The 23825-nt window shown below is 36.6% G+C and overlaps 3 protein-coding genes and 1 long non-coding RNA gene across 4 annotated transcripts in view; 3 read left to right on the top strand and 1 right to left on the bottom strand.

The window, feature by feature from the left end:
- Positions 1 to 48: 48 nt before the first annotated feature.
- ankmy2a (ankyrin repeat and MYND domain containing 2a) lies at positions 49 to 6696 on the top strand. The gene is made up of 11 exons (XM_079886146.1): positions 49 to 260; positions 711 to 775; positions 1204 to 1342; positions 1809 to 1907; positions 2313 to 2473; positions 2818 to 2883; positions 3571 to 3719; positions 3941 to 4076; positions 4210 to 4338; positions 4413 to 4542; positions 5597 to 6696. The coding sequence occupies exons 1-11, from the start codon at positions 194 to 196 to the stop codon at positions 5731 to 5733; spliced, it is 1278 nt and encodes a 425-aa protein (XP_079742272.1). The 5' UTR covers positions 49 to 193; the 3' UTR covers positions 5734 to 6696.
- Positions 6474 to 7529, bottom strand: LOC307167177. Its single transcript, XR_013822742.1, has 3 exons — positions 7454 to 7529; positions 6643 to 6679; positions 6474 to 6550 (listed from the first exon to the last, which is right to left on the bottom strand). It is a non-coding gene; the product is annotated as an uncharacterized lncRNA (long non-coding RNA).
- Positions 7530 to 9446: 1917 nt separating this feature from the next.
- On the top strand, positions 9447 to 12840 carry sostdc1a (sclerostin domain containing 1a). The gene is made up of 2 exons (XM_079887056.1): positions 9447 to 9723; positions 11495 to 12840. Exons 1-2 carry the CDS (start codon positions 9528 to 9530, stop codon positions 11887 to 11889), a joined length of 591 nt encoding a protein of 196 aa, XP_079743182.1. The 5' UTR covers positions 9447 to 9527; the 3' UTR covers positions 11890 to 12840.
- A 1160-nt stretch (positions 12841 to 14000) lies between these two features.
- crppa (CDP-L-ribitol pyrophosphorylase A) overlaps positions 14001 to 23825 on the top strand; it is a 31693-nt gene continuing 21868 nt past the window's right edge. The window contains exons 1-5 of the mRNA XM_079886145.1: positions 14001 to 14436; positions 15177 to 15450; positions 17336 to 17485; positions 20738 to 20842; positions 21293 to 21338. Of these exons, the coding sequence (XP_079742271.1) occupies positions 14204 to 14436; positions 15177 to 15450; positions 17336 to 17485; positions 20738 to 20842; positions 21293 to 21338 (808 nt within the window). The 5' untranslated portion in view covers positions 14001 to 14203. The remainder of the gene's footprint in view (positions 14437 to 15176; positions 15451 to 17335; positions 17486 to 20737; positions 20843 to 21292; positions 21339 to 23825) is intronic.

The raw sequence follows: 23825 nt of genomic DNA, 5'->3' as shown, positions 1-23825 counted from the left end.
CACTTATTACGCCCCCTGCTTATTTGTTGCAGTTGGTTCAGTCCGTTTGCAGACAGTAACCCATTAACCCGTCAGTGCCAGTCAGTCTCTCAGTCTGTGGATCAATCAGAGTAGTAGAACAAAGCTGTCATATCAGTCACAGTTAACTTACATATTGCTTATTAAGACCAAAAGCGTCACTTTGATTATAATAATGTCTGCACCAAAGAAAGGAGACCTGACCGACACAGAGAAAGAGCTTCTTCTGGTTATTGCTGCAGGTAATGATAGCATGACGCTAACAGGCTAACTGCAGATTAGCACAATTACCAGTTCGGAAAATTATAATATCGTTTACAAAACTCTGCAAGCAATGGATGCATACGGAATGCTTTCTCTCTGTGCTTATAAATTACTCTTTGATGTGTTACATTTTAAAAACTTGCATATGTATTCAGTTATACTGTATAGATTATAATATTTAAAGTACAGTTTACGACAAATACGTATCTGTACCAGTAAAATCACTTTTATTATTATTTTATTCTAAGTATTCATTATTATATCATTTAGACTTATGTTTTTCTCAATGGAAATATATCATGATCATTGAGCATTACATTTACAGTGTGGCTCTTATGTATAATTGTTGATGTATTAATAGTGATTTATGTATATAAATAATTCTCTAGGTCGGTCACTGTCTGATCACTGTGTTTGACCATTTGTAGGTAATGTGCAAGAAGCCTCCAGACTGCTTGGATCCAAAGATGTCAGGGTGAACTGTCTGGATGAGGTAAAGAAGTGTTGTTATACATTATAATAATTATAATAACATTTAAAACATTGTTTTATTCTCCTCTCTGTTAGTGGCAGTTATTTGCCAATACTTGAAACAGTACTTGTAAAGTGACTTTGATTTGGACATCTGTCGAAATCAGATGTTGCTGACACTTGTGGGCTTTCAAAGCAGCTGCCTGGAAATGGTTGTTTGGCCCTTCTTTTATTAGCCTATGTGTCCTTCTGTTGGAGCTGAAAACAAACAATCGAAAAAAAAAAATTATTATGAACCAATTACTTGTTGGATAGCGATTGCACTTACAGGTTATTGTTTTGAGTGCTTTTGGGAGTTATCAGGGTTTCTCTCTACACACCATAATCAAATATATGTGAACATGCTATATGCGGTTAATGCTGTTTCGATTGTGTGCATTTCTTCTTCAGTATGGCATGACCCCTCTCATGCACGCTGCATATAAGGGCAAGGCAGACATGTGCAAGCTTCTGCTACAGCACGGAGCTGACGTCAACTGCAACGAACATGAACACGGATACACCGCACTCATGTTTGCAGGACTCTCAGGTCTAAACACAATTACTAAATTCTTTTTGTGCTAGTATTGTCAATTTGACCATAAAGGTCCTGATATACGTCAAGCGAAATCGAAGTATGAGCTGGTGTGACGTAATTTTGAACAAAATCATGTCAAAACGAAGTTCGTTCGGAGTTCGTTATGGGAGTTTGAAACAGCTTGCAAAAGCGAACTTTCCAGAAAACTTCAAGTGGTGCTCACTCCAGAGTCAAAGTCCTCTCTGGACGTCTAATGGGGTAGAGGGGCTAACAATATGTTATACAATATATGGAGGGGCTAAATGTTCACTAACAATATATCGCTGCAAAGGTATTTCAAACTACTTTTTACCCCTAAACGAAGAACGAAAAAGAACTTCGCTGTGAGTATATCAGGGCCTTAATGTGTCCTGAAATATATTTTATGCCAGTAATACAGTATGACAATACAGTATGTCATATCCATTGTGTTGAACAGGAAAGACAGATATCACCTGGATGATGTTGGATGCTGGAGCCGAGACGGATGCAGTGAACTCAGTCGGCAGAACAGCAGCACAAATGGCTGCTTTTGTAGGTATGCCACAAAATTTGGCATTATGGGGAAAACAAGTCTCTCATGCTCAGCAAGGCTGCATTTATTTGATCAGAAATACAGAAATATTACAATTTAAAATAACTGTTTTCTATTTTAATTTATTTTAAAATGTAATTCCTGGCAAAAAGCTGTATTTTCAGCATCATTACTCCAGTCTTCAGTGTCACGTGATCCTTCAGAAATCACTCTAATATGATGATTTGCTGCTCAAGAAACACTTATTTCTATCAATGTTGAAATCATTTGTCTCCTTGTTGAAAAATAATATTCATTAAAAAATTCTTACTGGCCCCAAATGTTTGAATGGTATTTTTCCATATTCTGAGAGAGTGTTCTTTTTTGGTTTCCAAATGTGAAGATTAAATGAGATTACATCTTTTTCAGGGCAGCACGACTGTGTGACAGTTATCAATAACTTCTTCTCCCGTGCGAGGTTGGATTACTACACAAAACCACAGGGGCTGGAAAAGGAACCAAAACTCCCTTCTAAACTCGCTGGACCGCTACACAAAATTATCATGAGTACCAACCTCAACCCAGTGAAGGTAGTTTTTTTGTCTGATCCATATCCTTGTGACATATAGTTCTGCTGCGCCTCAGGCGACCCAAGTTTGAGTCTCAGCTTATGGGCCTTTCCCGGTCTTTTCCTCCCTCTCTCTCCTGTTGTTTTTTGTCTATCTCTGTACTGTCCTATCAAAATAAAGGGAGAAAAGCCCAGAAATCTAACTTGAAAAGCTAACATGCTGCAATATGGTCTTTTTCTAAACCTGACAATTATGATACTGATAAAAAGCAGTCTCATTTTTTAAAATGGTCAAACCAGTGACTATAGCCAAAACATAATTCATCCTGTTAAGACTATATGTTGTTGTGTTTTGTAATGCTGCAGATAGTGATGGTGGTGAAAGAAAACCCTCTGTTGATGGATGTGGAAGCACTTGAGAAGTGTCGCAAGGTCAGTTGCATGTTAATGCATTATGCTCAGAGCTGAGATTCATTACAATAAACTTGATTGAACTGAAACCTGACCCAACTTCAGCACCATCTTAATAGCTTTTCACACCGCGCTTAACCCCGGGTTATCATCGTTCTTCTAAACCCAAAGTGAACCCAGAGTAAAGGAACGTTTCACACTTGTAATTTAGAAGCAGGGTATCACTGCTTTCCCCCCTGTGTTATGAAACCCTGTTCTGGAGCAGGGTTAGTGCCACTTTTGCAGTGTCAAACGTGTGCAGCATGAAATGAATGCGTGCCTCATGTTCTTTGGACAGTCACGGAAACACTGCGTGTCGTGTTATAAACAGTCGTTTTAACTTTTGAGGGGGAAATGGCGGAAAATATATTGCTTAATTTTTACCTTAATAGTCTGAAAAGAAAAAAACTCTACTGTCGACAATGTTTAATATGATTACGCGCAATGCTAGAGCAGGTCGTGTGCTGCTTTCATCCAATCAATGACACTGACACAGCAAATATGCAAATAAGAACGTTAACCCAGGGTTTAGGAATGTACAGTGTGAAACGTCAGTGTAATACCCAGGATTAATTGTTAACAACGGGTAAAGGATTCTGTTAAACCCGGGGTTTTAATTGACCCAGGGTTAACTATTTCAAGTGTGTAAAGTCCTCTTGTGTCTTCCAGGTTCTGGAGCTGATCTGTGAGAAGTGCATCAAACAGCAGGATATGAATGAAGTGTTGGCCATGAAGATGCACTACCTCAGCTGTGTGCTGCAGAAATGTGGCTCTTTCCTGAAAGATCGCCAGGACAAGCTTGATGGCCTCATCAAGAGGTAGAATATTAGATATACATCACTGTTCAAAGGTTTCTGTAATGTAAGTAAGAAATTATTACTTTTAGTCAACAAGAATGCATTAAATTAAATGTGACAGTAAAATTATTTCAAATGTTCTTTTAAAATTTCTGTGACACTGAAAAATAAAAAAAATTTAACACCCACAAACTTAAAGGCCCTCTTTTGATCTGTAAAGTAACTCCGATATCTCTTCTCAGTCTTGTGAAAGGGCGAGACAGTGACGGCTTCCCGGTATTCCAGGAGAAGTTCCTCCGGGAGTGCATTAGGAAATTTCCATACTGTGATGCCACATTACTGCAGCAGCTGGTCCGGAGTATCGCTCCAGTGGAAATTGTGAGTAACAGTGACCTCTATTTGCTCATGTCTAAGATAATGGGATTGAAATAAAATGATGGAAACGTAGCTTCAGCTAGAAAGACTGAACCATATTCCACGTATGGAAGCCTCACCAGTCCTTTTCCGACAGGGAAGTGACCCCACCGCTCTGTCAGTGCTCACCCAGGCCATCACGGGGCAGGTGGGCTTCATGGACGCGGACTTCTGCACATCCTGTGGTGAGAAAGGGGCAGAGAAAAGATGCTCCATCTGCAAAATGGTAAATATCAGGTTTATTCAACCAAATTATTTTGGTTTCCTGAGGTGCTTACTTAAATCTGTGAATATGTTCAGGTGATCTACTGTGGCCAGGCCTGTCAGAAGCTGCACTGGTTCAGCCATAAGAAGGTCTGTAAGATGTTACAGGAGCAGAGAGAGAAACATGAAGCTGATTCAGCATCACGACTACAGAAACAGGCCAAAGGTATCCAAATCAAATTTGTATTGCTTTACTGTGACACTTATGCAAGTACAATGGTATTATGTTTTTTGGGAGTCGTACCATGGTAATACCATATTCTTTAGGCATGCACCTATAATTTCCTGCTCTGCCATTATTTAGCAAGAAGAAATTATATTTCGAACAAGTTGTGAGCTTGCGGGCTGAATTTCATGTAATGAGATAAAGACATATGAGTCATTCTTTTTAGTAATCAAGCTGTAAGGTTTTGATTCACTATAAAGAACCAAATCATAAGAGTCATTCGTTTCAGGAATCAAGCTACACTTTTAACACTCTAAGCCATGGTTTTGATTCACTAAAATAACTAAATCATAAGAGTCATTAGTTTCAAGAATCTAGCTACACTGTTCATGCTGTGAGGTTTTGGTTCACTAAAAAGAATCTAATTAAAAGAGTTATTTGTTTCGGAAAGCAAGCTACACTGTATGTTTTTGATTCATTTTGCTTTGTCCGAAATCGCCCCCTATACCCTTAAACAGGACATTATTTGAGGGGACAGTCATTTGTAGTGGTGTCAGAATCCATAGTGGATGTTATCGAGTGAACTCATTTAATCCCACAATGCACCACAATAACGAGTGCACAATCGATATACACTCAGCTGCTAGAGAATGGCCATAACGCACTGGCAGAGTTGCACGCTGAATGAATTCCCGCGTCTGACCAGAAGATGGCGCCCACAACTAAAGCAATTATGATCCATCCATCCATTTTCCAAACAGCCACAGCTTAATATCATGCATGTATAAATTCCTCTTTAATTGATAATTAAATTGTTTAATTAAGGTTTGTACATAGTTTCCATGACAGAGTTTTTACATTTTCACTATTATAAACCATATCAGATCAAACAGCGCTAACGTGGAAACCAGGAGAAACATAGTGCCATGAACGAACAAGTTATAGAAGGCTTTCCAGTTTCTTTTTTGTTGTTGAAAGAATATTGAGATAATCTCGCTTAGAGTGATGTGAAGTCATCTGTGTGAATCAAGCTCGTTTCTTTTCTCACGCATAGCTGAGGATGATCAGGCATTGGAGGAGACGACCGGCACTTTGAAGGAGCTCTCCATCAGTCAGAGTGAGACCAACAGCTCTTCAGATAACCAAACCGAGGACATTAACTCTGAGACAGTCTCTGTTACTGCAGACTGAATCACAACGACTCTCCGTTTCAACCCAGCAACCATCATTATCATCAGTGAAGACCCATCTAAGACAGAAGAGAGCACGTCCGCAACATCAGCCAGAGGTTTCTTCATGGTTCTTGTAGAGGATGCTCTTCTGAAGCACATCATGTAGGGCAAAAACCACCAAAAGCTTTGCCACACAAATGCACAGGATGAAAGGTCTACTAGTGATTTTTTTTTTTTTTTTTTTTTTTAAATAGTCTTTTTACATTTATGTTGGAAAAATATATGTATTTATGTATGTGAAAATCATGCGTGTGTAATTTAGGATTTGCTTTAGGAAAGATTGTAATATATTGTTGCCTATGCCTTAAATTTCTTAGTCTGTTGTTATGGAAAAGGATAAAATTTAAATGGAGAAGTTATTTTTGGAGACATCTGATATTGAAATACCATGTTTCACAAAGCAAATAAATCTATTTTCCATCTTTAAGGGATAAACTATTAGCTCACATGTTTTCTGATGAACATATGTCAAATATCAGATGTCACCTACTACATCTGTTTAAGAAACATAACTTAAACGCGCACATTAGTCTTGACAATGTTTATTGAGATTGAAATGACACTGTAAGAGCTGTTTTTCATTGATTTAAAACACTTGGGCTTGTCAAATGTTTTATCATGCGAACAAGAGTGGCGGCAGGGGTCTGGAGATCATCTAAGTTTGACAGTATGCTCGAGTCATAGATGTTTCCGCTGAGACGTGTTTGTACCGGTTCATAATGGAGAGCTGCATGATGGACTTGGCCACTGAGGGATTTTCTAGACCAGAACGGCTGCTAAAGAAAACATATAAAGTCAACTCCTGTGATACATTTGCTGTAGTTGAAAACATTAAAAATATGAAATACTCCATCACTGCAACACTAACGCTGTACACCTCTTCCTTGAGCCGTGCTGACCTGCAACTAAAACAAACAATCTTAAAATACTAGAAGAAATTGTCAGAAATTTTTCAGCAATGAAAAAAAAACTCATCTTGTCTTAACCAGTGTCCAAATGCATAATGGTGTAATTTGCTTAAAACAGCCATCCATCCATTTTACATCATTTTCAGATATGTTTTGGTGATGTTATAATTTTCGAAGTTTATGTTTATGGATGCCAACCTTTTCAATCTAAAAACTGCACAGATGGCAAATGACGTATCGGCGTATTTCAGGATCTTGTGAGAAGGGGTTCAGATATAAAGCCGAAACATTAACAAAAGATGCATTATTGTCTGAAATGACACTTAATACAAAGACTGCAAAGAATCTTCCATCTTCGGCTGATTTGTGTTTGGTTGCCATGAAAATAAGGCTTCCAAAAGTGGGGTTTTACAATGATGCCAAGAAACATTTGGGGTTTGGCAAAGAAGCTTTCATAAAAGAACCATGGTTTTAATAATAGTAATAATTTAATAATAATTAACATTTTAATAATCAAAAATATATATATATATTTTCCTCTATAGAACAATTTGTGCAGAAACTTCATGGATGATGCCAATAAAGAACCGTTATTTTCAAGAGTCTATGAATGGGATAAGAACTGATCTCAGAGCAGTGTTTACATGTTTAAAACCTTGATTAGCTGTTACTTTAACCTTTAAATATCAAGCAATGTTTATACTGTAGTCTTTATAAGGAAATACGATGGTAGATGCACTTAAGAGAGAGATGGTGGTCTCAGGTTCTCACAGAGAGTGTGGAGGTCCTGCATGTTCTTCAGCTCCGTCACAGTCTCCTCTAGACACTTCACACGCAGACAGGCCAGGTGTCTCAGTGGTGCCTATGAGTGCATGTGTGTGTGTGCATGGCAGACAGGAACAAGGGGAGTTACAATAACACATGCAAACTTACATCTCTGACCTGAAATGGAGAGAATGTTATTGTTTTGCAGGTAAAGTTCTGTCAAACTGCAGTTAGCTCTTTGGATCTGACCCCTTGCTCTTGAACATATTTGAAAGCTTTAAAAAGTAGGCCTAATCACACCAAAGAGTCAGGCAATCTAACCTTGTTATTGTTGAGCTTCACACATCTCAGCATGGGGAAACTTGATTAACCAGGAACGTAACTCAACCCTCTTATAGTGCATGGGAAATGAACGAGAAACATGAAAAGGGAAATATAATATGCATAAAATAACAATTATAAAATGTAAACATGTTCGATGTTTTTCTGTCTACATCTCATGCTATTTATAGGCTATTTGATAGGTGGGTCAAATCGGTGTCACGCTTAATCCAACGCATGATCTTGATTTTCCTGTGATTTTCACAGAAATCAATTGATGACCAATCACAGCTCAGCAATTCTGAGCGCGCACGCGCACCCCTGACAGCACAGGAAACGCGCACGCTGACAGCGTCATGGGAACTTTAAAGCACAATTTAGCTGTCTAGGGTGACATTTTCTAACCTTTGGTTGCTTTTCTTGTCTTTGCTTGTCCATGAGGTGGCAGGCCTTTCCTTTAAAATGTTGTTAAGCCTCCACCACGTGAGGCACAAGTTTATGGCAGGTCTATTATGTCTATGGTTTTCATTACTTCCTTTGGTATGTTATAGGCTATTAGAATAATAGGTTATGCAAATTCAGGTAGAGGCATGTCTTTTCTTAACTCTTAATTATTTAATTAGACGGCCAAAAAGTGGAGATCATTTAATTTTTTTTATTATTATAAAATAGATATATCTATCTATCGTTATTTTATTAAAGACCAGTGATCATCATACTATAGTTTTAAATGTTTATCATGAAATAAGTAGAAGGCATTTCCTGACAATTTTAAATAAATCAATTAAATAATAAAAATGAAAACTAAAACCAGATTAACCATTTCATTATAGAGAACTGTAAAAAATAATACTTTTTTTTACAGTGACTAATGCATCATCCCTGTCAAATTGAAAAATAAAATGTATTTGGTGATTGGACATTTCATTTTCACCACTATCTCGAGGCAAGACTGCCAATATTACAATGAAAAGGCAAACGTGCAAGAAACAGCAGTTTTTACAAATATTTGTATTAATGCTCACGCAATAATAGTGACACAATTCAAATTAAAATGTAACGTTTCATTTTATTTTCTATTTTATTTCACAGTTTTCATTTTCAAAGTCAACCTGTATGCAAAATATATATGTTAATGAGTGGCTTTCCATAGAAATAGTGTCTACCTAACAGTAAAGTTCGCATTAGCCTTCAGCAGTATTCAATAAGTAATCAATCAGTCAAACAATTAATCAGTCAGTCAATATCGTCTTTGCCACAGGGAAAGTCGTTTTCACCTCATTTTCAATAAACAGATCGAATCAACTTGCCAAACAGATTATTGTTGATTAATTGCTGTTTAAATGAGGAAATAGTGTTTTCTCAGTCACTTTTCCTAGGCTAATTTCACAGTGTGGGCAGATTGCTTGCAACACTCTTTAAAAAAATCATGCACAGAGTTTGCTTACATAAAGTGTTGAGTGTTTAACAGCACAAACATCTCTAAGTGAATTAGGGGCTCTCGGGGAGTCCAGTAACCATTCATTTGACTCCAGATGTTGGAGCACCTCACAGGGTCGAGCGTTTGACTGGGTGTGGTTTAGAGGAGAGACGCTTGTTTTATCATTCCGCTCACCTGAGCCTTTGCCAAATCTGGAGGCGGGAGCGTGTATATATAGCCTACACTGACTGTATATATAACCCAAGACATGATAGTGAGTGAGAATCACTCAGATTCCAGGAGCATCTCTCCACTGGCTGAGGGTTATTTCACATCACCATGTATATAAACGCACCCGAATCGTGCAATTTCATGTTTTTATTTTGCTTCTTCATAAGGAGTGGTCTGACTTTGAAGAATGATGCTACGGAGATTTTCTACTCTCATGTGGTCAGTCCCGTTGAGGATACTCAGAGCAACGCGTCTCTGAATCGCGCGCGCACCGGTGGAAGAGGCTTCACAGCGCACGAGAGAGGTGAGCGCACGCGCCTCGCTACACATCACACTTGGTTTTATTAGTGGTTATTCATTTAATCGCAGCCTTTCTTTTTAAGAAATGGCGTCTAAAGAGATTGTTCTGATGTTCCATTCAGAATTAACTTTTTAGCCTATAATAAACCAGTTTTAGTGACATTTCTCTATGGAAAGTGACAATTATGGTTGATTTAAAGAAATGCCTTTTGAATCTTCATTTGGTAGCAGCAATAGTTACACTGAAAGAAATTGTAACCTAAAAACATGTCATTTTTATTCAAAACAAAATTATTATTTTACATCATCAATCTAATATCCTACATTAATTACTATTTTTTATGGGTTAAATTAGGTAGAAATAGCTCTTCAAGATATACATTTCAGGTTACTATTGAAATATTGTCCCATTATGAATTAAAGTCAGCTAAACTCAATTTAAATGAATTTTAAATAAATGTTTCAAACCTAAAAAAATGGCTAGGCTACACAAATATTTAGGCTAATATATATCCAATGTTTTGCACATAGACTGATTTACTTTTACATTACTTTGTCTTTGATCATGTGAACTAAATATTCTTATATTTATTTGCTCATGCATATAGTCCTAAAAAAATAGAAAGTAAACAGACTTCTGCTGAAGTTTATGACTGACAGTACATTTTTGTGTAGACTATACCTTGCCCATCTTCCACCGTTGTCGCCCAGGAAAAAAAGTTATTTTAGTTAACGCATACTGACCCAGTGGGGCATGTTGTCACACAATATAGGGTAATTGTCACAGTGAAACCCACCATTAAACAGCCTATTACAGACAACATAAACAGTAACGCTATCTATTAATTATATACAATCAATAGTTTCTCTACATTTTAAGGGGGAAAGCTATCCATGCCTTTTAGGGTTATATATGGATTATTACATAGTCTCTTGGCTCACAACCACACCGGGCAGCAGAGATACAACAATGTGTGCTGAGCGAATCCTGTCAGAGTGGAAGAGTGGAGGTGCAGCTCATATTTTCAGTTAGTCTCCAGGGGGACCCCTGTTTATTTTGAATGACCGTAACTTGAAGTGGGTAGGATGAAAATGTCCCTCCGATCCCCATTCATCACGTCCTGTCACAGAGAGAGAGAGAGAGAGGGGGGGGGGGGGGGGGGGGGTTACATTGTAACTGTGGTGTGTTGCTGCTGTGTGAATGGATTCTGGCTTGGGTTACACTGACAAGAGGCACTGCTCTGAGGCAGAACAATGCTGACAGTATAGCCAGCAGCACCGGCGAAATCTGACAATAAGAGGCTCAGGGTCGTCATTCATCTGTACATTAAGCCATTTCCGCTCAGTTCAGAAATGGGTTGAAATAAAGCAAACAAAGCATATCATCCACACAACTGTTGTTTATGTCTGCTCACAAACCATGAAGGAACACTTTAGAACAACACCAATCCTACATCCTGAAGTCTTTCTTCATTGATCTTTAAAGATTTAGAGAGTATCTTTAATCAAAATAACTTCCCCTGCCTATTGCAATGACATGTCTTCTTTTCTCGGATGACGTGTTTAATGGCGCGAGGGTGGGACAACCTGTCACTCACATAAGATCGACCAATAGCAAACCACAACCATCCAATCAGTTCCCTGTGGACAAAATGAAGACCCGCCCTACATTTTTTCTTGTTTGAGAAGCTGTTTCACTTGGATATGTCACAATAGGGAAGAAAAGACTTGCGTTTCATGCCGACTTTATGTTCTTTTTTCACTTTGTGTTACAGAACGAGTCCCAGTCGGCTGCAGAGAGCTGCGATCCACCAAGTACATCTCAGACGGCCAGTGCACCAGCATTAACCCTGTTAAAGAACTGGTGTGCACGGGACAGTGTCTTCCTGCTCAGATGCTGCCCAACTGGATCGGTGGATACAATAGGAAGTTCTGGAACCGCCGAAACAGTCAGGACTGGCGCTGCGTGAACGACAAGACCCGGACCCAACGGATTCAGCTGCAGTGCCAGGATGGCAGCAGCAGGACCTACAAGATCACAGTGGTGACCTCCTGCAAATGCAAAAGATACACACGGCAGCACAACGAATCGGGAGTCAAGTCTGAGGGATACGCTCATACCCAGTTAAAAAAGCAAAAAAAAAAGGGGGGCACTGGGACGGAAAGCTAAACGAGTCTCTGCTCAGACTGAGCTACTCGATTTTCCCATTTAAATGAACTCAGTATGAACGAGAGAGCTTGTGACGTCAGCTCACAAGAGCACTGAACTTTCTTCGTGCTGCCTTTGTGAGCAAGTGCAGGGCTCTGAGTTCACTGTGAAACTGCAGTCTTTGGAAGCAGGAGAAAAAAAAGACTAAATCTCATCACCAACTTAATCACAATCAACATGCAGCCCATGTGACCCTGTGTCGAAAGATATAGACAATGACAAATGCATATTGCATTACAAAAATTAGAAACATGCCTGTGATTCTAATAGTTTTTGTCATCACTGATTGACATGTGTGGTAATCACTTGCTGTAGTATATACTTTAAGGCCTGGTTTCACAGACAGGGTTTAGATTAAGCCAGGATTAGGCTTTAGTTCAATTAGGACATTATAAATGTGCCTTAGAAAAAAAACATTACTGGTGTGCATATTGAGACAAAACAATGGCACCGGCATATTATAAGATATGTCAGTGCAAGTTGCTTTTAGTTCAAACAGTTCAAACATGCATTTTAGTCTGGGACTGGATTTAAGCCTTGTCTGTGAAACCGGGGGTATGTCTTTGTGTTCAGCAACAAGAAGAGCAATTCTCAAACTCGAGAAATGCATAGCTACATGTAAATTAAATGTCTGTACATATACATATGCATTTGTTTGTGTAATTAATTGTTTTGCAGGACCTTTTTGTGTTAGAAAAATACAATATTGTGACGTACAGTATAAGCTGATGTAATATATTTTGCCTCGACTTTGAAACATTTTTAGTTTGTGCAAGCATTATTCAGACAAGATATTGCACTAGTGACAATGCTCATATTGGCTATTATGGTGTAAAAGCATTAAATTGAAAACATCTGAAAATGTCTCAGTATAATAATTTTGATCTCTGGATGAGGTGACACATTATCAACTTCTATTATGCCTATTAACTGAACTATAATAGTCCATTAATTCAATACATGTTTGAATGAATGGACCGATGTACCACTAACATGCTTACTGAGGAAACTGAGGAACAGGTGACAAAATCCATTCTAAAAATATTGAAAATGATAAATAATAGTAATTAAGAATAATATTTCATGTGCCTCTTTCATGTGCAAATAAAGACAAGGCAGGGTGAACAGACAAGATTTAACAATTTACATAATCACTAGCTGCCAATCATTAGCAGCCAATCATCAGACTCTATGACAACTTTCAATTAACTTTCAAAACAAGTTAGTAGGCCTATCTATTTTTTTGTTATGAGTGAATTATTAACTCATTTTAGTTAATAGTATTTTGTTACTAGTTATTATTTTTAGTTTAGTTCTTTTTCAATAGTGACCAGAGTAGGCTATAAATTCATTACGTACTACCAGTGTTGAGGGTAACGCATTACAAGTAGCCTAACTTGAGTTACGTAATCAGATTACTTTTTAAAGTAACGAGTAAAGTAACATATTACTTTTAAATTTACAACAAAATATCTGACTTACTTTTTCTAATAAGTAACACAAGTTACTTTGTTTTACCATTTATTGACCTTCCCATATATTGACATTTGCATTTCCTTCAGCCAGAGTCTTTTTCATTTCACATTTAGTGTGAAAGGGCCTTTACATTTGCCAAAAATATAACTTTTTAAAATTAAAATACTAAACAAGCAAGCCCAGCCCAGGTGAGAAAAAGTAACGCAAAAATAACGCAACGAAGTAGGCTACTTTCCATAAAAGTAACTAAGTAACGTAATTAGTTGTACATTGTAATGCACTACTTAAAAAAAAACTTCCCCCAACACTGCTTACTACTATTTATTATTTATTTATCTGTAAGTAACTATTCAAATTTAGTTTTCCAAGTATTAATCGAATAGATACTAGTAAAAAAAATATATATATTAGTAACACGTTATTAAGTGTTTTAATGTGAACTATAGCCTATAGTCATTCTGACAAGTCATAACATAAAATAGCCTAAAAAGTGACAAAAGGAATGTTATTGTCAATTAAAAATGTTTGACCACTTGTGCATATGTATTTTGATTCGGAATATGATTTTAACAAAGATCGAATGATGCTACAATGATATCAGTTCACAGCAGTCTCATGATGAGTGGATGAAAGGCTCAGTCTGATGTTGAGGACCCGCGGGAAAGCGGCAACGTTACTGCCGCGAAACACAGCTCAAACCCCGCTAACCACCCGCCCATAGAATGCGGAAAACCGGTTAACAGGTTATTTCCATGAATACGGTTGCTGCAAGTGAGGAACTTATTAAAACCCTGGAGAAATGCAGCAAGAGCGCTATTCTTCCTCCGACAGGCCTCTGGATCCCCGCTGTATGCTCACACGTGACGCCGAGGGGAGCGAGGACCGGCTCGGCCGTGCGGCGGTGGATTTCCCGGTAGCTGTAGTTCTGCCCGCCGGAGGCTCCGGAGAGAGGATGGGACTGCCCACACCGAAACAATTCTGCACCATTCTTAACAGACCTCTGATAAGCTACACGATTCAAGCCTTTGAGAGGTGAGACTGGACATTCCGTGTCCGTGAGCACACGAAACTGATTTTATTAACTTAAATACTTGACATCTTGTTTGTATTCAGCAGTTGAAAACAGCATAACAATAAATCATTATGCCTGTCACAATTACGTCCATTAGTTTGACAATAGGACTTTTTTTCCTCCCAAGTAAACAGGCAGCAGTCCAAGGACACCTAACGTTAACTTTACTGCATGTAGATCGTGGCCAGAACAGCCTTTTCAATCCTTATTAAGAACATCTGCAGATGCTGCAGAACTTGGGAAAGGCTAAAAGCACTTGACATTGACTTGGCATATTTAATAAATTGCACTGTGTTGTAAAAGTTAGCTGTGAGTTTCATATTTAAAAAGCTGTCACTTCAATTTTCAAGGACAAAAGCAACAACTTAGAGCTGCTGTAATTCATTTTTTTAGGGGGAATATTACATTTAAACGTCCAGACTATATGACAGATATCACCTTAAAAAGCAGCTTAAGATATTAAATTACAGTTGTCTCTGTCCCGTTTTTCCATACCCTATAGTATGCAAAAAAACAGCACGGCAAAAGATTAGCATGTTAGAATGTAGTACTCATAAAAAAATACTAAAATAACACTGCTTACTGCAGCATAACATACAATTTGTTCCCTGTCTTACTCCATTGTCACAGCGATTATGTTGTTTTGTCTTTTTTAAAAACTAGACAAATTAAACCTGTTCTATCTGTATTTTCTTAACAGATTATCATGGATTGGAAATGTTGTCGTTGTGGTTGCTAAGGAGAATCATGACTTAATGCTGAATATTGTCCAGAAATTTAATCACACAAAGGTAAAAGTAGTCCATGGGGGAACCACCAGACACAGGTCTATCTTCAACGGACTCCAGGCCTTCAGTAACACTACTGACTCATTGACCCCTAAACCAAAAGTGGTCATCATCCATGATGCCGTACGTCCCTTTGTGGAAGAAGATCTTCTGCTGAAAATCACCCTAGCAGCTAAAGAGCAAGGGGTTTGTTCTCTCTTCTTTATCCATATTGTGTTACAAAACAGGGCATTTTTATTTTTTTAACATGATGAACAGTGTGGTTGGAGCTTTTTTAAAATATATATTATCAATGCTTTCCAATCTAGTTTAGTAGTTTTGCATTAACAGTGGTTTGAAAACAAAAAAAATAAAAGATGTTAATTTTTTGCCCAAAATATAACTACGCTATAAACAACCCCAACATGAAGTAAATTATACAAAAGTTAATTCACTCCCTGAAATGTTTGCGGTTATGAATGTCTTCACTATCTGAACACTCCCCTCATAATCTGCTGTACCACGGTCCAAATGCCTGTCAAATTTATGGACTGAGTGAAAGTCAGTTCACCTTAAGCTGTTGAAGGAGAATTCCTGATGCAGGCTTCAGAGATACATGTGTCTGACTGAGAAGCTGTTATATAATAAATATGAAAAACCTCCTTATGTCACAGAAAAAGAATCCCCTACCTACAGAATATTCCACCCTTCCAAGGTAAACATATTAAAACTGGGAACAGAATAACTCGACAGAAGACGGAAATTCTGCTTCCTTTGTGGTTTGACTGCATTGCATAAAGCCCAATGAAATTTATTTTTTTTCATAAATTTTTTTTTGCACTCAGATTTTATGGTTAAATTAAATATTAGTAATCAAAAAGCATGTATAATTGATTGAATCAATGAAATGTATACAATTTAATAATTAATTAATTCGGTTTTTTTGGGGTGTTAATTTAAGTTTAACAAAATAATACGTTTTTTTTTCATCATAAATTGTGGCAAGCAAATGGAGGCATAAAACATTACCAATTTATTCAATCTTTTTTAATGTAATCAAATTAACATTAAACAATTCCTTTTATTTCCTGTTAAAATGTAAACAAATAAGAAAAATAGTTTGATTATTCCTTTAAGTTTTAATCATTTTATTATTATTATCATTATTAATATATTACTATTCTTTTCAATAGAAATATATTTTTGTCACAATTTCTTCAAATCAAAAGTTGTGAAGATTTTTGAGTTTATGTGTACAATGTATGATGTGATGTGTTAAGTAGCTTTTATAAACGTGTCTTAGAAAGAATCATTGCTGGTGTGTATCTTGAGACAAAACAATGGCAGTGACATATTTTAAGATATGTCAGTGCAAGTTGCTTTCAGTTAAAACAGTTCAAACATGCATTTTAGTCTGGGACTAGGCTTAGCCCTGTCTGTGAAACCAGGGAATTGTGATTTTATTAAGTGTACAGCCCTAGAAAAATTGCCAAATTCTGTGACGTGTTCGGCATTGCGGAAATCAATAATATTTCACAATACTACCCCTATACGATAAATATGTAAAAACTCCAAAAAGAGAATCTCTTTTAATATCTATAACTCTTTAGATATGCGACAGAACATGAATCCCCTACCTACAGAATATTCCGTCCCTCCAAGGTAAACGCATTGAAATCTGTATCAGGAACAGAATAATTCAGCAGAAGACGAGAAATCCTGCTTCATTTGTGGTTTGACTGCATTGCGGGCTGTTCCAATGTCCATAAATCACTAAGATAAACATATTGTTGACACCTCTCAGCACTACTCCTTACAGCATGAAACCGGATAAGATGTTTTAGCAATGTTTTTGCTGGCTTTGATACGTGAGGTTCAGGATTTCTGTGATTTTTCTTTTAAATCTCCCCTCCAAGGCTATGACTAGGGCTGAAAAGCAAAACCCAGATGTTTATGAAACGCTCATAAGAATACGAGAAGGATAGTGATTCATTGCCTGACCCAAATGCACCATTGTTTAGTAACCAATAAACAGATTTTCACAAGGCATGTTTTTAATTGTCCTATTGTCCACCTTTCTTGTTGTTTTCAGGCCTCGGGCACGATACGTCCTCTGGTGTCCACGGTCATTGCAACAACGTCTGAAGGCTACCTGGACCACTCGCTGGAAAGAGCCAAGTACCGAGCCAGTGAAATGCCTCAAGGATTTCTTTACGACATTATTTTCCAGGCCTACCAGCGGGTATGAGCAACCCAGACACATTTATTGTTTAGCATAAACCTTATTTTCAATGTGCAAAGTACTTTAAGGTTGACCGTCCTCTGATAATACAAACCTCGGACACCTTGACATCCCCACAGGGACTTTTATTGTAATATTGGGCATCTCAGTATTTTTATATATTTATTCTTTTTTATGTATGCATTGCTGTTTTTCGAACCCAATTTTCTATGAGACTCTTCAATCTTAATATTTGTTTTTAACATACATTTTTATAAAATAGATATTTTATAATATCAAATATTTATATAAATAATTATATAATTTATTTTAGCTTTATCTTCCGCTTTTTGAATATCAATATGATATTCTTCCAACTTAATATTTGTTTATATATATATATATATATATATATATCTTTTTTTAATTTTTTTTTTTATAAATATTTTATAATATAAATATGAATATTGATATAAATAACTATTTTATATATTTTTTAATTTTTTATTTATATTAGATTTATGGACTGCTCATAAAGCTCAATTTTTTTTATTTTTTTTGTTAATATATTTGTGAATACTTTTTTATTAAATAAATATTTTATAATATACATATGAAAAGTTCAGATGCAAAATTCTCTAAGTGCCATCTGAAATTTTTTTCTAGAATGATCATTTTTATCAAGCTTGTGTAAAGTTCAATAATTTCACTTAAATGGCAATGCAAATTACCTATTAATTGTCATTTAAGTGAAATTACTGAACTTAAATATACAAGCTTGATAAAAACGATAATTCTAGAAGAAAATTTCCGATGGCACTTAGAGGCTTTTGCATCTGAACTCTACATATATAAATCATTATAGTTTATTATATAATAATATTATAATATATATTATATTTATGTACTGCTCATTGAGTTTTGATCACAATAATCTTTGTGACCTTTTTTAATGTAGTATCCAGTGCGTTTGGCGCTTACTACAACAGTTACCTCACGGTGACAAAGAAACTCTCAGTGGTGAAATCTTGGAGCAATACGCCGCTTTTGTTCATTGTACCTGAGATTTGCATAAATCCACAGTACCTTCTGCTCTAAGGCACATTGACTTGAGTATTATTATTATTCCCATGATAGTGTGTTGTGTCAGAAGAATAAATCATAATGGTTTATTCTGGCCAAGGTTACATAGCTGACTGCAAAATTACAGTATCTCATCTCAAGATCAACTCAAACAATGCTTTAACAGAAATGTTGACTGAAGTTTCTCATGGAGGTGGAGTGTATTTTACCTTGTTTATTGCTGTAGGATTTTGTAATCTTTGGATTCGATTAAGCCTTTGGTAATTTTCAAACTTTCGATAACAGTAACAGATAGAAATGTTAAAAAGAAGCATTGAGATTTATAGAGGACCTGAGAGGACCATTTTTTGGGTGTCGAATTTTTTTGCTCCTGGAAAACTTTGATTTCACAGTCCTGTTGTTTTTGGCTGTGATATCGAACATTAGCGTGAGTTTTCTGTGTCAAGTCGCAGCTGTCCGTCCTCAATTAATTCTAAATAAAGATAAAACCATGACATAGAGAAATACAGCGGATGAGGCAATCTGAAGAATGGGTAATATCAAGCCCGCTTGGGTGTTACCTGATACCTCGGCTCTTCTGGGGCTTTTCTTCTCCAACCCCAACAGTGAAGGGTCTGCGAAGATTTATACGCTTCTCCTTGCTTTTTGAACCCACTTTTCTATGAGACTCTGCCACCACGTGACATAAGACAGTCCATACTTCTTTTTTAATGTAGTATTCAGCGCGTTTGACGCTTTTTACAATGGAGGTTATTTCAGGTGGGTGTTTTGAGTGAGGGCTTTTGGATGTAGCCAACGGCCATGTGTCAAAACCCTCTCTCTGGTAGCCTCAAAATGACTGATGCCATTTCAGCATGCCATCCCATTGAGTCTCAGAGAGCTTGAGCTTCACAAAAGAAGAGACATCCAACCCCGTGAGGGTCTGGCTGTGTGTTGATGAAAAGGGGGGAAAAAATGCCAAAGGTTAAATGATTGCAGGACTTACTCCTTTAATTTGCCTTGAAATCACAGAGCCCTGTAAGCGAAGCTCTCCCCTCCACCCAGGATGAAATATTGCTGTAGATATTGCCCCCCTGACGTCTCGGGTGGCATGATTTAGGTTGTGTAATCTAACCGCTGTCTTAGAGCGATTCGCTTCAAGGACTCTATTCAGCTTTTTCAACGTGTTACTGTTCCAGAATCATGGACATTTTTATTAATATAGAAATTTCACGTGCCTTCATGCATTTCTGTAAGAGACAGTCTTTCCTGAAAAGTTAATTCCTACACACGTGTTTGACTGAAGGTTTGTATTCTTCTGATTTACGTCATCAGTAACTTCACACGGCAAAAAATGCTTTTCTTTCCCAGTATTTCTCTTGTTTTCCAGTTCAAATATCTAAACATTCTTAAATCAAGATACAAATACTTGAGAAGCAAGTATTCTTGTTTTCTGAAAAACATATCAAAAATAAATGAATTTCCATTAAATTAAGTTAATTTTTCTTACCACATTGGCAGAAATGTTTTTCTTTTTTAAGCTTAAAGTCACAAAATATTAATAAAATTATAGATTTTTGTTGTTAAAACAAGACTTCTAATTTTGCTTCTCAAGTAAATTTATGTTGATTTAAGAATTTTTTTTATTTGTAGTGGAAAACAAGACAAAAATCTTTTTATTTTATTATTTTAATTTGTTTAATTTTATTTCAAGAAAACTTATTGACCCAATCAAATCAGGTTTTATTATTATTTTATTATTTTTTATTTTATTTAAAGAAAATTATTGACCTTGCACCGCTTTTTTGTAACAAAATATTTAGTTAAATGCTGCTGTTTGTCAAGTAAATATATCTTGATTTAAAAATGTTTAGATATTTGTACTGGAAAACGAGACAAAAATACTCAGGAAGAACATAATTTTTGTTGCAGTGCACCTTTGTTTTATTTTATTTTATTTTATTTTATTTCAAGAATAATCATTTACCTTGCATTGCTTTTTTTCTTTAGCAAAATATTTAGTTAAATGCTGCTGTTTGTCAATGTTTTCATCAAGCTTATCAAGTAAATGCAACTTGATTTAAGAATGTTTAGATATTTGTACTGGAAAACAAGGCAAACATACTGAGGAAGATAATAATTTTTTGCTATGCAGCATTTATCAAACTGAAGGGCTTCTTGTTTCATTTTGTCCTGATTGCTTCTTTGCAGTGCAGTGAGTTTGACTTTGAGTTTGGCACGGAGTGCCTACATTTGGCCCTGCAGTACTGCAGCACGAATGCAAAACTCATAGAGGGACCACCGACTCTGTGGAAAGTAAGGCACAAAAAAATATGACGTTTTCGCTGTCATGCATATAGAATTTATGCCATAAATAGTGGGTCCAAAAGTCTGAGACAGCATTGACATTTTTTTCGGTTTTTATTTTTTCCCCATTTAAACCTGTAAAAAAGGTCAGATTCTGCAATTTATAGTTTCAAAAATTCATTTATATTTTTTGTTTCTACTTGTTGTACTGATAGTCCACTGTAATTAAACAGTTTGTGTTCAGTCAGCAAAATGAAAAGTGGAATCATAATCATAGTGTTCTCAGACTTTTTTGACCTCACTGTATACATACTGGAACAAACCGTAAATCATTCCTAACAATGTGTACGACCACAACTAATATTCAGTCATATTTGGCACATTTCTACCAAGCACAAGCAGTTATTTCTGCCCAGTCCGTTAATGTGATGTTTTATAACACTTGTTTCTCTTTTGTAGGTAACATACAAGCGAGATCTAGCAGCTGCGGAGGCTATTATTAAAGGTATTGTATTTAAGTTGTGCAATAAAGAAAACAATATTTCACAGGCCACTGATTTTAGTCATTGCTGGGAATACAATAATGCCATTCAGTGTTGTTATTGCAGAGTTGATCTTGTTTGATTATACATTTGAACTGGGCAAGTCAGAATAGGTTGTTTTCCACAGTTAGAGACATCATTGGGCAAAAACAAACTGTTAGTAAATTGTATGTAAATATACAAAAAGAGACTGTGAACCACAGAAGCAAACCGCCATTTCAAGATGTCTACATGTCGTCTTTTTATATACAAATAATCTTTTTAAGAGGAATTACAAAAGTGACCTATTATGACCTGTAAGATATGAGTTGACCAAGCAGGGGGCCAGTTCTCTGGTTTGGACAGAAATCAAAGCAGTGGACAAAACTTTCTATTTTGCCATTAAATACAGTATGTGGTGGTTTAATTGTATTGGTGGTTCAAACGTTTCCATGCACTCAGGTAATAAGATTATGACCCGTCTATTCAATCAGTGCATTAAGCTGGTGTTGGCTTGTAACCCATTTCCATAATGTCAACCTAAGTGGAATAAAACAACAAATTGCCTTCAAATGTTTTAAACTTGGCTGAGTATTGGGCCACTTAGCCCCTTCTGATGTCTGTCTTTACAATAAAGTATCCCTTTGGCTGTATTTAAAGTTTCCTTTTGCCTAGTCCACTATATCCCTGTTTTTACCTTTGGAGAAACGTCGGGAAAAAGCCATTTATCCTTGAGTTTGAATGCCAGGATTGTTACTAAGACCTCTGATTAACTTCGATAGCTTTCAGTATGATAGAAGCTTATGTATTTGAGTCCTGTGCGCTTGAGCTATTACATTAAATAAATCCTGTTACTTAAGGAATTTACTCAGAAGAAAGAACACACAGCATTGTGACCCAGTCAAATTTGTTTTTGTTTTATTATTTTATTATTTTATTTCAAGAAAATTATTGAACCAATCAAATGAGTCCAGTGCTTTTACACAGTTTTGTATCAAATTATTGAAATGTTTCTGTTTGTCACTATGTTTTAATCCAGTTATATTTAATTATGATTTTTTTTTCTAGTTTTGTTATTTGTCTGTGGTTGAAATTTGTTCAAGTTTAATGCGGTTGCCTAGAACCTCATTGTTTTTGTTCCAGATAAGTACTACTTATATTGTAAAAGTAAACTATATTATTTTATAGTCGTATTTAAGATATTTAAAGGTCCCATTGCATGAAAATTTCACTTTATGACCTTAATATTAGTTCCCCTAGCCTGCCTATGGTCCCCCAGTGGCTAGACGTTTTGATGGGTGTAAACCAAGCCCTGGGTATTTTTGAGAAAATGAAAGCTCAGACGGGCGAATCTAGAAATCTTCCCCCTATGTCGTCATAAGGGGAAAGATTACCTCCCCTTTCTCTTCTTTGCCCACAAAAAGAATTTGGCCCGCCCATGAGAAAATGAGCTGCGCGAGCGCGATATTGGTTTTTCCTCGAAAGACATCATGGCTTGTAAACGAGCGAAGCATGGCAGTTGCTCAGTGTTTGGATGTACAAATGAACACAAAAGTATTTTTTTAGTTCCTTCATCCGAGCCTCTGAAGAACCAGTGGGTTATGTGAATTTCTGACGTGTAATTGTTCAAGTTCAGACAGATAATCTTTCTCTCAAAGTCGTTCAATACTGTTTATGCATCAGTAAATCAAGCCAGTGACTAAACGATCAACTTCACGTCGTTTCTCTTAGTAGGATGAAAATAATCTTACTTAAACTGTGATTAATACAGAAAACGATCAAAGAACAATCCCTTTCCAATCGCCCAAGCTGTCAATCACACAGCGCGAGTTTGTCTGGACACTTGCCAAAACTCGTTATGAAATCAATGACGCTGTTACACTGCACAACGAAGCTCTTACTGTACTTACCTCATGTTTGCATTGGTGAAATCATTAGTGAGAGTGCAGAAACTGCGTTGCAATGATAAGATCTTCATTCACGCGATCAACAGGCTGTCATCTGCTCAATGCTCATGACTGCAACCTTTTATGTGATGGGAATAGATCTAAATACTTAAAAAGCTTCTCACGATTGGTTAATCCCGATAGCTGTAATGGTAAAAGCGTATAATAGCTGTAATAGTAAAAGTTTTCGAGAGAGTTCCACATGTAATGCTAAATATTTCATATGCAAGCATGTCAGCCAATCACAGCAGTGGGCGTTTACACTGAAGTCTCTCAGCAGACACGTCCCTTCAAACAGAGCGTTCAAATCAGAGGCTAAAATCAGGCTAGGAAATATGCCTTTTATTTCTAAATATAACAACTTTTGATCTAAAAAAACATACTAACATTATAAGGGCACCCCAGGAAACATTCTAAAATAATAAAATAATCCATGCAATGGGACCTTTAAGATAAGACCCCTGTAGACCCATGTAAACCCTCTCTTTAGGGTTTGACTCATGCTGACCTCCTAAATAGCATCAA

This window comes from Squalius cephalus (genome assembly GCF_949319135.1).
Source record: "Squalius cephalus genome assembly, chromosome: 11".
NCBI classification, from domain to species: domain Eukaryota; kingdom Metazoa; phylum Chordata; class Actinopteri; order Cypriniformes; family Leuciscidae; genus Squalius; species Squalius cephalus.
Note: the sequence above shows the minus strand (reverse complement) of the source record. Positions and strands in the feature narration are given on the sequence as shown.

Coding starts and splice junctions, on each gene's coding strand:
- ankmy2a (XM_079886146.1), top strand. CDS start 194: ATGTCTGCACCAAAGAAAGGAGACCTGACCGACACAGAGAAAGAGCTT. Junction 1,908..2,312: donor ACAAATGGCTGCTTTTGTAG/GTATGCCACAAA, acceptor CATCTTTTTCAG/GGCAGCACGACTGTGTGACA. Junction 3,720..3,940: donor CTTGATGGCCTCATCAAGAG/GTAGAATATTAG, acceptor ATCTCTTCTCAG/TCTTGTGAAAGGGCGAGACA.
- sostdc1a (XM_079887056.1), top strand. CDS start 9,528: ATGTATATAAACGCACCCGAATCGTGCAATTTCATGTTTTTATTTTGC. Junction 9,724..11,494: donor CTTCACAGCGCACGAGAGAG/GTGAGCGCACGC, acceptor TTTGTGTTACAG/AACGAGTCCCAGTCGGCTGC.